This window comes from Alligator sinensis, unplaced genomic scaffold, assembly GCF_000455745.1.
Source record: "Alligator sinensis unplaced genomic scaffold, ASM45574v1 scaffold693_1, whole genome shotgun sequence".
Classification (NCBI taxonomy): Eukaryota; Metazoa; Chordata; order Crocodylia; family Alligatoridae; genus Alligator; species Alligator sinensis.
The window spans coordinates 1,490,095-1,507,026 of record NW_005841987.1 but is presented as its reverse complement, the minus strand read 5'-3'; the positions used below and the strand labels follow the sequence as shown (position 1 = coordinate 1,507,026).

At 41.4% G+C, this 16,932-nt stretch overlaps 1 protein-coding gene across 10 annotated transcripts in view; it reads right to left on the bottom strand.

Annotated features, from left to right (window-relative positions):
• GTDC1 (glycosyltransferase like domain containing 1) overlaps positions 1-16,932 on the bottom strand; it is a 317,443-nt gene that overhangs the window by 202,529 nt on the left and 97,982 nt on the right. For 7 of the 10 annotated variants that reach the window (XR_003093474.1, XR_003093476.1, XR_003093475.1 and 4 more), the window contains one exon: positions 6,493-6,702. The exons of 1 other annotated variant lie outside the window; for it this stretch is intronic. Coding sequence is in view for 1 of the 9 variants with exons in the window: in XM_006021326.3 (XP_006021388.1) it covers positions 6,493-6,671 (179 nt within the window). In the remaining 8 variants the exon portion in view is untranslated. Of the gene's footprint in view, positions 1-5,477; positions 5,823-6,492; positions 6,703-16,932 lie in introns of those variants that run through there. 2 more of the 10 variants (XR_003093478.1, XR_003093484.1) reach the window with 2 other exon arrangements.

Here is a 16,932-nt window from a genome sequence, read left to right as displayed (position 1 = left end):
GGGGGGAAGAGGAGTAGGAAGAGTGCAGCCCCAGAACTGGATCAAGCAGCTGCACTTTTCCAGGCCCCAGGCTGCACTCCAAATGTGTTTGGTAGATCAAGCTAACCTTAATTTCTCATTTTACTTAGTTCACCTCCACAAGCCCGATCTAACCTCCCTGAACATCTGTACAAATCGGCACTTACATAGACCTAACACTAGGTTAGGTCAGGTCTTCATGCCACCCTTAGCTATCCAGTAAATATTAAGGAACCAAGCTGCTAAAGCTTATACCCATAAGTAATGCTGTGATTTCAATATACTGAGTTACCTGCATAACTATTTATAGGATTAGGAACTAAATGACACATTTCTAATAGAATATTTTGGAAATATTAGGCAGTAAAAAGCTTATTCTATAAAATGAGTTTTATTCTTATAGCAAGGTATTTGAAAACAGATTTGAAATGCCCAAAGGTCTAAGCATTAGCCTTTATTGTCAAATATTCAAAATAAATATGTTGTTTTTATAAACAAAATTATGTATGCTCAGTCTATACACCCTTAGACTGCTTTATATGTTGCACATTACATTTATCAATTTTTTTCACAAATCCATTCATTAAAAATAATTGTTTTGCCCCTCTGTAAAAATGTAATAAGCATACAGTTTGTCTTTTAAAATACAGTTGTCAAGTTTCAAGGGGTATATATACTCTAGCATTTACCCTAGAGGTCTTTAAGGGCCAGAGTCTGTTACAAATAATATCTTTTATCCATATGAACAGTTACCTGGGGGGCAGTATAAAATGTTACACATTATTTTTTTTTTTTTTTAAAGCTAGCAAAGCTATTAAAAACATAAACTTGAAGCTGCAGCACAACGTTTAACCCCTTTGTTCGCTAGATCCAGAATCTGGGCTAATAACTGTTTATGTATCTTTGAATTAACACCTTCTGTAAAGATGAAACTACTTGCAAAATGTGACAAAGGATTTTTCTCTTCCATTACACCATTTGTAAGGTTTCTTTTATTTTAAATACATAACAGTTTGTTTTCTTTAAAGCAAAACAACAGAATTATCAGAAAAAAGTAGTGAACCAAACTTTGAACTTTTTCTTTGCAGAATAGTGTATGGGTCCATTATTTCCAATTTTTAAGATTTTGTTTTTAGATAAGAAATAAAATCTGTAATTAGCTATGTGATTACAATAGTTACCATATTATTTGAGGTGTTCTGATAAGGTTAATTTTCAAAATCCAGATAGCTAAACTCTACAATACATTTAATCAAAACCCCCTACTGAAATATATAATCAGCTACTTGGGACATGTGTGGTCTAGAAATCTAGGTACAGAATTGAACTAAAAATTAAATAAATAAATAAAGGCAAGAGCAGGCTGTGTTTTGGCACTGCCAGGCAGAGACAAACCATTTCAAACTGTGAATCTCCTATAAAATTTCTTCTGTAATTAGTGTTGCTTCCTTGAAGGACTCAAAGTGATAAGAAGTTGGGAGACACAAAGAGAATGCCATGACCAAACATGTAACTACCAGATTGTGAGCCCTGGGTGGCAGCAGCACCAGCAGAAGGGGTTACAGTGGCTCCAGCAGCTCAGAACAATGGTGGTGGCCACTGTTTTTGTGCTCCCGCTATGCGAGTGCCCGAAGATGGTGCCCCGGTAGACTGAATCATAAAACACAAGACTGTTTTTCCAAAATGAAGAGAAGTGTTGCCCAGCAGGATAGTTACTCATGGTGTAAAGTGCTTGGAAAACGACTAATACTCTACATAAATGCCAAAACTTACTACATAAAGCTATTTGCCCTTTTACAGTATTTGCTGAACTCTAACTTAGAAGTTGGTTTAATAATTAAAAAAAAACAGAAAGAAAGAAAGTAGTAGCGGCCATATTGTAACATGCAATTCATGCAAGTGCTCTATTTCTTGCACTTTATCTGCATCAAAGTTTCTGCCTGTATTTATGCAGGCACATGCAGACTTAAGCAAATTTAACTACAGATTGTGGGGTTTCAGCAGGTCCTACAGAGTTGCTTGCTTTTTCTGTCCTTGGTATAAAACCATACTTTTTGTTGAAGGTAAAAAGTTTGAAAGTATCCAGAATGCATGTTTCCTGTGCCCCTCCTTGGAAAAAAAAAGGCAGCTTGCAGATGTAAAAAAAAATAAAATATTAAAAAAAAAAAAAAACCAAACCAACAGGGCTTTACTTTCAACTCGGGCATTCCCGTGTCGACCCCGGAACATGCCCAGAAGAGGCAGTGACTTAGTTGGACCTGGCTCACCTGATGTTTGTATAGATCGGGCACTTTAGTGGGGCTTTTCTGGGGCTTTTATCTGATAGATGATTAAATCAGCTTCAGATAAAAGTGTCAAAAAGCCCCGCTGAAGCACCCAATCTATTCAGAAGCTGTAGAGCCAGGTTGAAGTAATGTACTGCTCCTTCCAGTAAAGCGCATTTTGTTTTGTTTTTTAATGTCTGCAAGGAGCCAAAGGCATTATCTCCTTGATCCTCTCTGCACAATTATTATTTTTTTATTTCTAGGTAATTCCCACAGTTTTTGTATAGAAACGCAAGATAAACATACCCATCAAGTCTTCCGGCTACATAATTTACAATTTCTTTTATGAAAAGCAAAGCTGTCTTCACTGCCTATATCTGATTCAGCTTTTAAAACTTCCTCAAGAGGCTACGTGTCTGTTCTCTAATAACAAAGTATGAGCAACCTGTCACTGATGAAAATGACTGGTCACAACAGAGTTTCCGAATATGAACATCTCAGATTCTTGGGCTCATGTCATACTCTGCTGAAAAAAATACTCTTTAAATTTTTACTTTTCTTATTTAACATTATCTGAGCACTAGCTGGCCTGCTTCCTTCCATGATTAACTACAGGAGTTTTATTTTCAGGAACATATATTAGGTGTTCATCAATATTGTAATATATATTATTAGTCCTATTTTAAACAAACATTTTGAACAGAAGATGCATCTTGAAAGACAAAGAAAAGTGAATGCTCAGTTAAAATGCACCTGCTTCATCAAAAATACACTGTAACAAAATATTTATGAAATGTTATTTGATCTCTATCTAAAGAGATCTAAAGTAAAGTAATTCCTAATCCTGGGGTAAGTCCCAAGCAACATGCACAAATATGATGTTTACCACAACCTCTCCAGAAATAAGAAATGTAAAGATGTAGCTCTAAATGCATATTTCTTGAAGATATACTGTGAGAATTCAGTCTTAACAAGTTGCCACAACATGGGAAGCAAATCTGAAATGGTTGTTTACATAGTAAGCAGCAAACTAGAAGTAAAAGATCAATGCTAATTTTAATCTGTGTTGTTGCCCAGTAGGAAAAAGTAGAGCCAACCTCATTAGATTGGCACTACTAATACATTTACACTTTCATTTAATGTAACAATACCTGAAACATTCAATTGAAAAGTAAACATAATAATACATTCAAGTAAAGCAGAAAGTCACTCTAATCAGGTTTCTTTCCACCAGTCGCATCAGTATGTGTCCCTAACCATTTTATCTTACATAAAAGGATACAATATATACCCTTTTTAACACTGTATCTTTGTGAACTTTGACTCTTTGATTCTGTATGATCAAACACAAACAGCAACAGCAGAGAAAATGCTTTCCCTTCTTCAAAATGCTCTATTGGTTAGTTCAAATTTATTTGTTGTCAGTAAAGGTTATATTTGCACATAAGCCTATGACAGATTGCAAGTTTGTTAACTTTGAGCGAGTTTTCAAGCTGCTGGTATTTTTTCTTAAGACGTAGGTTACTTGACAAATTGGAGTTAAGTTATCTTGGGTCAATGTAACTGTAAGTTAAACTAATGAGGTGTATGTCTGTGAGTGATGTCTGATTAGTTTAATACAGTTAGTGCTGGACAGCTTGGGCTGCTGACCTTGAAGGAACATAGATAACATTGTGATGCGTTGGAGGACGCAGTTGTGATGCAGGAGAAATTTACATAACAGTTTGTCATATATACTCCTCCAAAATAAAATTGTTGCAAAGGGAAAATAATGCATAACCCACACTCAAATGCCTCAGGCTAGAGAGAAGAAAAAAATTAGTTACAGGAATTTGGTTTAGGATAGCAACTTATTTGAAATGAAAAGCAACAGCAGACAGGGAAAAGGTATTTTTTTTATACATTAATGTTTTTCATATTCAAATCGTTGCTGAACTGTTGTGTTAGGTTACATATTATGTCACAACAAATCTGAATGCATTGCAAATCATGCCACATGACCTTCTGAAGCACAAGTTCCATGCTTGAAAAATCATTTTCATCTCCATCTGCGCGTACTACCTTTATTTGCTATAATTTGAAGTAGCAAATATTACACCTAATTATCAATTGAGATCTGCTACCATATTCCCCTCTGTTTCCACAGGGTCCCTGCTGAAATTAATGTTATTTGATATAGGCAAGAGGGTCCCTGATAGCACATTCCAAGGTGGCATCAGGACTTTTCCCTATACTGTATTTTCTCACATACTGCACACACCCAAATAAGACCTGCACTTTATTTGGGGAAAGCAGAATGAAGGGAAAAAAGATTTTTTTCTAGTCACAGCTGAATGCTGACTGAAGGGAACCTAACTGTAGCCAATGTGGCTGTGAGAGAGTTGACACTAGCTCTCACCCTGAAGAGTGAACTCTGTCCCTTTCCTCTCTAAGGCTGGCAGAAGGACAAGTATGGCAGCCATCTTGCAGTAGTATCTCCCTACTCTATAGAGAGAATACCTCCCTGTTCTTCCATTTTTCTGTCCTAGAATAGAAAAATCAGTTTTCCCATTTAAGACACACCCTCCAATTCTGGGGGGCTGATTTTTTGGGGAAAGTTGTGTGTTGTATAAAAGTAAATATGTTAAGTATATTAAGTAATGGTAGTGAAATACCCATTCCACTGCTGACTCAATGATGTTCTCTAGCTTGGATAGACTGAAATGTAAACTGCAGCATTCCGTATATTACTGTTTATAGATTCATCCTACAATACTTTAACTCATCTGGGATGTTGGATGATGGGCTGGTTTTAAGATAGTGGTTGAAAGCATTCATTATCTATTGACTGCTTGGATGAGGGCTCAGTCTAGGCCCTAACTTATAGACATTGCCAACATCCACATACACAATTGGCCTCTAAGTTTGTAGTCACATTACAGAGTTCAAAAACTAAATAATCACCAAGACTGAACTACCCTCACATCTGTTTAGGTCAACTTGTTCAGGGCATTCAGATTATTCAAGTTATACCACAGTACACAGTACCCTCTGGAATATGGAGGGTGTTTTAGCTATGTTCTACCTTGGTGTTTCTCAGCCAGTCCTAGGGATAAGCCACCAGGGTGGATAAAGGTGGAATGATCAGCTGACAACCACATATTTCTGTGATTCCAGGCAGTGTCACATTGAGATGACAGGCTGTTTTTCATTTACCTAACTGGAAGCATCTTAGGTAGACAGATGGACAGGTCAACAAAATCTTGGCTGAAGCAGAGCTAAGTAGCCCAAGTACAGTGATGTGTCAATGTTACTTCCATTTTGGAGCTAGTTCTGTAAGAAGACTGCAAGGGAAGGTAGGCTGTTGGGTTGTTCATGCATTGGAGAGAGGTTAGCTGTGGTGCAGCAGGTGGAATTGAGGAGTAGGGGGGCTGTATGGAGGCCAGAGGTTAGCTGGTTCCCATTGTCTGTGGAACGAGCTTAGGACAAGGTGGTGGCCTCTGGGCTATGAGGTAAGGACAGACAGGTTGCTGGGCTATGTACAAATGCTGAGGATGGTCCCTAGGATCAAAGAACAGAAAACCGCTGCTGTAAGTGATCTATGGAACAAAAGAACTTCAGTCTCAATTCGTCTATATCCTTTTCTCAGCTCTGAATTCACTTGATAAGTTTATAGGTAACACACACACATACACATGCGTGTGTGCACACATACACTCACACTTAGCAATACATTAGAACAGGTCTGTCCAACTCCAGAGTGGCTGGGTACCACGTGCCATGCAGGCCTCCCACTGCACTGATAGCACTCCCTCCCTAACATGCTGCACACGCATCCCCTACTGCATCACCCCTGACTGTGCAAGCCTTCCCAAGCAATGATCTTCTTAAACCTCACTGGACACGCTGCACCATTCCCTGCTTATCCTAATGACTCCCAGCTTTCTCGACAAGACTGGCTGTTCTGTCTTAAAGGGACAGGCCATCCTGTTACACCTTTATTAGCCCATATTAGATGGAGACTTCATAGTACTAGAAATACAGGACTTGTATTTTTTTTTAATTATGCTGGAAGTTTTTCATACAAACTCAAGTATGAAAAGCTAGTAGATCAATATTTAATTTCAGTGTTTATTTCCATATATGCATATTTTAGAAAATTTAGTTTTACAAATGTGGTTGAAGACCCTTTTCTATTTTGACCTCTAAGGTTAGTCAAAACTCACTTTACCTGTAATTAGCATTAGCTGGCACAGTTTGCATGAAATAGAGGGCAGCAGTCCGTGCTCTCCAGTGCCATTTCTTTGCTGGCAATGTGTAGAGGACACATTCTTCTACTTCCTCCTGCAGAAGATCCACTAGCTGCTTGTGGGAACCACCATAAAAGGCTTCAATTAGAAGAATGCTCATTTATTTTAAGTTTTTCAAATGTATTTGGATTCTGAAAATGACAAAAAGAAAAATCAAAGTCCCTTTGTTAGTGAACATTATATATATTTTAATCATGTTAGACCTGTATAACTTAATCATTGTGTTTTATATTCAATACATACTTTAAACTAATACTAATACATTTATTTTTTAAGGCCAGCAATTAGAATGATGGTGAATTATTGCATCTATTAATAACATTCATAATTCACTAAAATTAGTCATCTTTACTGAAAAGTCACAATGAGCATAATTTATAAAATATACAGGTCTATACAAGAGCAATTCAAATACATTTTAGCTGAAAAGATTTCATACTAAAGGCAATCTGGAAGACGACTTAAAAGAAATGACTAGAGGCAGCCTGCAGATATCCAGTTTGAATCTTCCTCCAAGACTCTATACCTTAGGCTATTGGAGGTTGGGAGCATCACTAAAGTGACACACACAGACCCTAAAGGAGATATAAACCATATTACCCTTGAGTACTCCAAAATGGCTGGAGCAAAACAATATTGTAGACTTGAAGCTATCACATTGCCACAGGGGCACTGACAAACAGGAAGTAAAACATGTCCAAAATGAAGGGAAAGATGAACGCCTTGTGACTGCTTCATGAGTCACAGTTTTGAGGTGGTAAAAAGCTGCTTTACAGATGCTTTGGACAAAACCATTGAACAAGAATGTTAAAAACAAAACCACAATTAGTTATTTACCATAAGTGGCTGCCACTGAAATTTTCGCATCAAACTCTACTAACAGGGCACACCAGGTCTTATTATCTTACTTGTATCTTGTTCAGTTTGACGCAAACCAGTGTAAGATTGTACAAATGAGCATGCATCCCCTGCCCGACATTTTCCAGCAGCACCTGATTATGACCCTAATATTTTCCAGCAACTTTGATGAGAAGCGATGAAGGGATTCATACACTAACGTAAATTCTCACCAAAATCTAATGATAATCCCAGTTATGAAACTCAGTTAAACTGGAGTTACTTATGAGGATACATGAGTAATCAACAGTTAAAAAAAAAAAAAAAACTTACAAGAGTTCTGCAGCTATTAAGAAAAGCAACCAACAAAAAACCCCCAAATGTTCCGGAAATTCAGAAGTAAAAAAATAAGCCCTTTGGTCAGTACTGAATCAATGGTCTACCATAGTGTTAAAGGCTTACTGTTTTGCTGGAGGTGCCACCTTCCAGATGAGATACAAAACTACGTTTCTGACTACTTCTCAGCCATAAAGATTTTTTGTAATGGGTACAGATTTCTTTCATCTGGTTTGGTAAACACATACTAGCCTGACTTCCAGCTATGTTCTTACTCTACTATATGCTCCTTCTGTTTCAACTAGACTAGTTATTCTGCACTTCACCTTCCAAAAGCTGCATACGGAATGGGAATCACACTTCACCTCACAGATTGAGAATCATAGAGCTGATTCTGATCTCTTTTTATGCCAGTGTAAAGCTAGAATCATCCACCTGAAGTCACTGAAGTTTTTCTGCACTTATGCTGAAGTAAGTAAAATAAGAATTTAGATTCTAAAGTACTTTGGGAGCCTGCAGAGTAATCACTATTACATAAATGTAAACGTCATTTGGAACATATATCATTTACCACACTAAAGAAGACACAGTTATTAAATAAAGGTGTGGCTGCTGATAAATATTTTCACATTGCAGGAAAATTAAGAAATAAAATTTAAAAAATAAGGAATGGAGGGAAGCCTTTTGCAAATTTAGCATGGGAGAAATGGGGGTACATGAAATGTTAATAAATGCCACAGAGTCAGTCACTCCCTAGAAAGAGATGAGGTTAATTTACAAGGTGTTGGAAGTATTCGTAAGAAAATAGCTTATTCATAAAACAGCTGATTGAATTTCACCTCACCAGTCTAGTTAATTAAACCATTTTATCGCCTAGTTTAGCTGAAACAACAATTTGGTTCCGTTTCACATCCTTTGCAACAGTTCCCATTTTTACATTCTGTATTGTGATAAATAAAGAATGTATATGCTAAGGCTAAACTCTGTTTCAGTCTCAAGTTTCCTTATGGGCTATGGTTATTAATGCTTAGGTTATTCTATATTTCTCTTACTACCTTTAGGCTTGCTAACAGAACAACATATTAGGCAAATATTAAAATACAATAAACTCTTAGGATGATTCTGATTGAGAAACTTGGTTTAGAACTTCATTTTGCCTTGGCTGACTGCTGGATAGCTGAGGCAATCTAATTCTTTATACCACATACAGCCTGTATACATAAATCCCACTTAATAAGTAACAAAAAGCAAGGATGAGAAATCACCATGATTTTTTGAAAGATGACACGATAGTCACGGAGATTCTCCACAATCCTCCTTCCTAGAGTAGAACAATTCTAAGAAAATTTTAAAACTGCCAAGGAACCAAGAATTTTACTGTCATGTGATCTACATAAATTACTACTCCTATATACTGAACATAGCTTAATAAAAAGGTGCAGTCTGGAAACCAATTCCTAGTATTTTAAACAGTGCTACTAAAAGACAAAATATTAAACAATAAGGGTCAGACAAGGCAATCGGTCCCCAAAGTGAAAAATAATATCATTTAGGAATAATGGAAAATCCATTTACATATTTTTATGTTTTAAATATATATGTGGATAACGTACTGGAAATCACATTATTTTAACAATAACTAGTAATTTTTCAAAGTTTAAAAAGCCACAAAGGAGGTGGGATGAACACACATACCTCATATTTCGCCTACATGGTTTCCAGTTTGTTCACATATCACAGTAACATCTATTATTCTTGCTTTATTTCCCCTGACCTAGCCAAGTTAAGGTAAATATGTACTATGTACTCCTAAGAGGTCTTGAAAAGCCACCAATGATAAATGGCCATCTGATGGAATGCAATCTTCAATTAAATATAAATCACTCCAGGTATTCTTTACCCATTTCAAAGAAAAACAACAAATATTAGAAAAACATATCTGCTTTTCTTTTCTCATTATAGTGTTTCCCCTCTCTAGGGTGGTTATTTGGAGCCAATAATTCTGCATGTTCCACTAATGGCTTGACTCTATTCTCAGGAGTGCCTTGCTGTGTATTTGAAAAATTTGCTATTCTTTATGTACCATATGCAGATGTAGTAGCAGATTCTTCAAGATACAAATTAATAAAAGCCCTTATATCTGCAATAAAGAATGAATTCCTATACGAAAATTACATTAAAAAAACCCAACTAATTTATACTGACCAACAAAACTTTGTAGCGCTGAGAGACATTTCTTCCATTATTTCAGCCCTGAGATATCATGCAGACACTGTCAAGTCACTATTTAGAGGTCAGCCACAAGGTGAATGATTTCCCAATGACTAAGGGGCCATACACTGGCCAGGTTAAGTCCCTAAATGGAGAACTGAAGATGAACTCTACAATTTCCATTTAAACAACAAGTAATGTGTAAAATTTTGTTTTGAAAATAAATAAATAAATAAACAGAAGAATAGCTGACCAAGAAAATTTAAAACATTCAACCAGGCATGGAGCAGTTATTTTGTAGACTCCTGGAACACTAAACAGTAACAAAAGTATTTTTTCTTTAAATCTAGGTAAAGAAAACTTGCAATTTACCAGGATTTATTAAGGAAGATACATTAATTCTGTTATATACACATAAATGTGGTTTCACAAAATATTGGCACAACTCAGGAGAAAGCTATAATTAGCCTTCTTCCCTGACGCATTAAGGCAACATAAATTACAGGTCACGTTTAAATATCTGCCCAACCAAATATTTCAGCAAAAATCCCAAACCAAGGGAATAACTGTTAATATATTCCATAGGTACACAGTTGTTATTAGTTATAGGAAATAAGGTATACGGTTTCAGTAATGATTGTTTCAACGGTTACAATCCCACACGTATGAGAAATTTATTCCATCACTGTATCCAGAGCATACACAGTTCAACATCTTAAGTCATCTAACTACATAAGTTAAGTCTGTAGTATGTACTTATGTTTATCTGAAATAATCAAAATTGTAAATATATAATGTATCACTTAATACAGGCAAAGAAATAAATGTTTCACATTTTAGTAGTATGGATTTCTCCTGGTTATAACTTATTAGACATTTTACCTTGAATCTTGTCTCCCTCTACCCCTTTCCTCCAACCCCACAACACACATACTTTACAAGTGTTAATGCAGCATACTGAAAAAGGCAATACTGAGACAGTTTGCTTTACCCACCCACTCACATTAATGACTCATCAGAGAAACTTTGGCAGAGATGCACCTTAAACACTACAATCACATTTTAATATCTGAACTCAAATCATAACTTTTGTTTAAATCAGTCAAAAGTAGAGAGTGAAGAGTTTCCTTCTGATGAAGTTTACCTACATAAAAAAGTGAACACACAACATGTTTTGCATAAACTGATTATGTAGCAAGTACATGATTTTAAGAAACTGGTAGTTCAACTTTGTCTGAGTAATGCTGATTTACTGATCAAGTTTGTCTCAACTTTAATACCTACAAGACAGCCATCTGTATGCTGGAAGCTTCTAACTCTACTAAAACAGTGTATATGCAGCCCCGTACCTTTATTTCATCATTGTCTTGAAAACATTCTCTACTTGGGACCCTGATGAATGTGAATCGACTCTAATTTTTTCCTTACATTGATGACTATTTCCCAGTCAAGTAAAACAGATAGTAATGTGCAATCTTGCCTCTGTTGAAGTCAGTGAAATCCCAGTGACATCAATGAGATCAAGATTTATACTTGTGGTCTCGACATTGCATCTTGTTTATTACAAGATTCACTCATTTGCTACAGTTAGTTTGGACTACTAAGTTTTTTCTTTAATAGCATATTTTATAATACACCTTGTAAAATTATTTACTTTCTTTAAAAAAAAGTCTTGTAAAAATATCCGCTTCTTACAAACTTCAAAATCAGTAGTTAATCTGTAGTCATTTAATTTGCCTTCTATAAAGCAGAACTTTGTGCCTTATACTTGAAGAGATGTGGCCTCAAATCTGTGAACCAATTTCATTCTGATGTGAAAGGCTGCACAGGCACCTACAACAGAAACATTAGTCACAAAAAACTTCCTGCAAACTGAAAAGGTTCTATAAGTAGTTCCACTGACACATCTTAAAGTAGATTTTCAAGTTAAACCTTTTATCTTAAACTTTGCTTTAAAAAATATTTGCTATATTTAGGGAAGTTATATGGGAAAAATAATATGAGGAGGAGGAGCCTTTCATTTTGGCCTGAGGTTGTAAAATCTATATTCTGACTTTTTATGGAAACAAGTTCTGTAGCTGTGGTCCAGCTGTTGAAAATGCCCAGTCCCTTGGTATGTAATCAATCCCAGTCTCCTGCTGTCATGGCAGGTCATGGTCATGGAAAGCTGTGATTTGTAAAATAATCACTGCCAAGCCAATTAAAGGCCCTTAAGATCAGAATCAGAAGCTCAATTTGGCTCTGGTATTTGACTGGCAATCAGGATAGTGGTCAGTAAATAGTGCTAATATAGTCTAGTCACTCTTTATTAGTTAAAAGATGTCTGTCACTTTTACTGTCATTAACTTCTTCATGGCATTGTCTATTACCTGCCCTTTCCTCCTAATACCCCTTTCCCCTTAACTGAAGTCTATCAGAGAAGTCAAACTGTAGGGGACTAATACACAAATCTCTGTGGTCAGGTATGCCTATTCATGCAACATGGAGTAACAGGCATTTTTGATTCCAGATACCATTTTGGGTGCCCAGTGAAAGCCCAGGGGGGGAAAAAAACCTTGGTACAGAAGTAGTATATACTCTGACAGTATAAAATCCCCATTTCTTTATTAGAGCTTTAAAACCTCCAAACTACTAGTGCATGCAGTAATTCCATTTGCAGTAACTGTTATATGAGAAATTAACATCTAACAAAGATTTGGTTCCTTCTTTTCCCCCCTTTTTCTAAAATACCATTGCATTGTACAAAAAAGCTTAAACCTGAAACTAACATCAAAGAAACTCAGTAGATTGATGAAGTAATTACTATATGCCAGTTTAGTATATCATATTGCATTAACAACTATTTCTTACTGTACATTAAAGTTGCTTGCTTTGGGTGAAAATAAAATAAAATAAATCAAAGCTCACCACTCAAAATCCATCCATTGTACATGTGCAGAAAACTACAGACCTTTGGAAAAACAGAAGTTAGCACTCCTCAACTGTTGTGGAAAAATAGCCACAACCATCCACCCCAAGCCAAGGTTCCAAGTCTCTGGATCCAAGCAGTTATAGATTATGTGAACCAAAACATCTTGAAAAACGACCTATTGGGATCTACAGGAGGCTCCCCTCCACAGCACACAAGGGGTGCATCCAGACAAGCGAGCACGTGCCAGTTGTGGCATCTCAGAGCAGCTTGAGACGCCACAAGGGTCATGCTGGTAACAAAAAAATGTCCCCCGCACTGCAAATATGTCTCTTCATTTTGATACCTGGAAATGCCAGCATCAAAAAAAAAAATGCTAGAAAAAAAGCAGTGTAGGGGATGTTCCTGGAGCATGACCAGAGGCAACTGGAGCCTGGGTCCTCCAAGGAGACACTCTAGGACCTGGCTAGAGTATCTCTATACCTGCTGTGAGCTGCTGCTGTTCCAGCATGCTGGAGGAAATACATGTGGGGAAAGGCTGGTAGTAGTGGCTTGAAGTTGGCTGGGATCTAGGTTTTATCCTGGGTTGCTCCAGAGCCTGCCTGGCATGTAGAGTCTGCCTTGGGCCCAGGCAAGACAGCTGGACCAGGACTAGGACCAGACATGCACGGGGGCCACTTGTACCCATGTCCTGGAGACGGAAGCACCCAGGACTGTCCAGGCCAGGAGCAGAGTCAGGAGGACCTGGAGACTGCAGCAGGGACCATGGGCCCTGGAAAAAAGGGATGTGGGAAAATGTGAATTTTCCCCTTTAAAAGGGAAACTGCAGGTTTCCCCGTTTACAAATGCCTCTCTGCAGGCTGGCAAGGATCCAGCCTGCAAGAGCTACTTGCAGACAGGTGAGAAACTAAGAGGCAGCCACGGAGCCCACCCAGCCTGATGGCTTGTGTAGGCCCCAGGGTGGGGGACTGGGTGGGGTGGGACCCCCACCCCACCCCACCCCACCCCATGGCGCACAGCCCCCATAACTAGCAGCATCAGGCAGCAGTGGAGCCATGAGCAAAGAGAGGGCCAGCTGCAGGCAGAGACCCCTCGGTGGCATGTGGCAGCACCTTAATAGCGGGGCTACACGTGGGGGGTTCATGGGTGAGCATGGGGAGGAGACCACCACACTCCCACCCCTACCCACCCACCGCACACAGTCCCCACGGCTGGTGGCATCAGGGAGCAGCGGGACCATAAGTGCCGAGTTGTGAGGCTACATGTGGTGCAGGGCACCCTCCCGGACTGATGCCATGCACCCTCGGACATGACCAAGTTGGTTCTTGCCACCACATGTAGCCCCGTGTGACAGCAATAAATGGCCTGGTCCTGCCCAAGGGTGAGAACCAGCCCAGTCCTGGCCAAGGCGTGGGTGTGTGGCAAACTGGATGGATCAGCGCCCTGCACCATGTGCAGCCCCATAACTCAGGCGGTATGCCAGGGGTCTCTGCCTGCAGGTGGCCCTTGTCTCGCTCATGGCCTCACTGCTGCTCGAGGCCACCAGAAGCATGGGCTGTGCAGAGGGGGGGGGAGGGTTGGGTGTTGGCCACCCCCCCCCCCACACACACACCCATATGCCCATCCACAAACCCCCCCCACACATTCCATCCACAGCTCACATCCTGAGTGTCCAGCTGCCAGACACGATGGGACCTGCTGGCCTGAGCTGTGGCTGCAGGGGCAGCTGTCCCCGCATCCTGGTAAGTGAAGGGGGCAGGAGGACCTCTTATTTTTCCTCGATAAAAAAACCCCCAAAAGCAAACACCAAAGGGCATATAGACAGTTAGAATGTATTTTACTACGATGACAGAGGTACTGGTGGGCTTCCATATTGCTTTAAAATTGTAAATATATCAATAAACCATTGCCCAACTTTCTCTCTCTCATATATATTCCTCTGTGTGTGTGTGTGTGTATTAGTGGCATTACACAGATATTTGGGGTTCTTTAACAAATGAATTTGGCATTTTTTTTTATCAGAGATTTTGAAATTTTTAAACAGGAAACACTGGGACCCCTGCTGGTGAGGCAAGTGGCAGGACCCAGGCAGAGGAGCCTGCCCAGGGCCCAGATGGAGGGCAGATAAGGTGGCTGGCCTCCTGGCCATTTGGGGCGAGGAGGACACACTTTGACAGTTTGAAACAGGCCACCACAAGGAGCACATCTTTTGGGCAATAGCTGCTCAGGTGGTAGAGCAGGGACATCAGAAGACATGACACTAGTGCCGCTCGAAGGCCAACTGTGCAGCCACAGCCCAGTGGCAGCTGGCTCTACTACAGTACCCATACCAGAGCCCAGGTGGCTGTCCAGAAAGGCAGCAGCCCCCACTGACAGACTGCTGCAGCAGGTAGACAGTGCAGGGGCCACTCTAAGTTAGGGCTGCTTCAGCAGTCCAGCTGGCACAAGAGGCTAGTGTCCACAGATACCAACTGGCCAGGCCTCAGAAGGTCCTCAGGGCAAGTAGCCTTGAGCTGCTCGCCAGGGCAGCTCTTTATACTGTTGGGGCCAGCACCTGTGCTGGCCCCAGCCTCTAGCTCCCCCTGGCTGAAGATCCGGGAGGAGCTGGGCAGGGTCAGTTTGCTCCAAGTGGCACAATTTGCCCCACACCAAAGAGTATGCTCAGGCATGTGTGCTGAGGCACAGATCTCCCAGAGGCAAAGAGTAGATACGGTAAATAAGGTACCCAGGGGGTACGCAGCGGCACTGCACAAAAGCAGGGGTACATGGGAAGTGGTGGCACGGGGGGTGGGGCCGCGGCCACCATCCATGACTCTGCATTGCCACCGCACACCACTTCTCCTTACTGTCAACTTTGCATCTGGCCGGGTGAGGGTTGCTGGTGGCCAGCCACATGTGAAGCCAGTGGTGTGAAGTGGGGTACCTGGGAAACGACAGCACAGGGGGTGGGACCACCGCCATCCATCACTCCGTGCCACTGCCGGGCACCGTGTGCCGCTATCTTACACCCAAATATGCCCGCTTCTCCATGCCGCCAGCTTCACGTGTGGCAGGCTGTCAGCACACCCTCCACCCCTGTGCACAGCAGCAGTGGAGGGGGTGCTGACGGCCAGCCACACATGAAGCCAGAAAGGGGAAGCGGTGTCCGCCAACAACACGAAGTGTATAGATGATGGTAGTAGCGTGTGAGCTCCCCGCACCACCAGCTTCACACCCAGCTGTCTGTCAGTGTGCCCCCAGATCCACGTAGGGCAGAGCAGGGCAGGGCAGGCTACCGCTGTGGGCTGGGGCCAGGGCTGCACCAGGCTCTTCCCAGTGGCCCCCCCGCCAAGATTCACCATAGCCCACCTGACCTCCCCCCCACAGCACGACTGCCTTCCTCCCGGAGCACAGCACGGCCCCCCCACCCCCAGCCGGGAAGAGCCTGGCACTGCCCCGGCCACAGCCGACAGCAGCAGCCCATCCTTCCCCGTGCACATCTGGGGGCACATGCCCCCCATGTCCTCCCAGGACACATGCAGTGGCGAGAGCTGCCACTCCTCCCTGTACTCCCTGGATGAGCCATGGCTTTGTCCCACACCCCATCCTGGCTGTGCAGGGCCTGGCAGGGAGGGCACGGGCATCCCACAGGCTTCGTCCCCTCCAGCCTACCACAGGAGCTGAGGTTGGCACCACTCCATGTCCTGGCTGGGGGCCCCAAGAAATGAGGAGCCAGTGCTGGGGCAGGGAGGCAGCTGAGGCCAGGGTGGGGCTTGGGGCGATGGGATTTGTCGGTGCTGGGGGTGCCAGTACCGGGCAACAACCCCAAGCGCGGGGAAAGGGATGAGCCCGATCATGGGCATGGCTTGGCTTGGCTCCCTCCCTAACCCTGCCAGGCCCCAGATCCAAGGCTGCCCCTCCCCCCATGGCCATTTCCCCTCTCCGGCAGACTTGCCCACAGCTGGCTGAGCAGCTTGGTGCCAACATCAGCACCCACGTTCAACTGCCCAGCCAGAAGGGGTTACAGTTTCATAGTAGCTAGGGTCAGGAGGGACCTGAACAGATCATCTAGCCTGGCCCCCTGCCACAG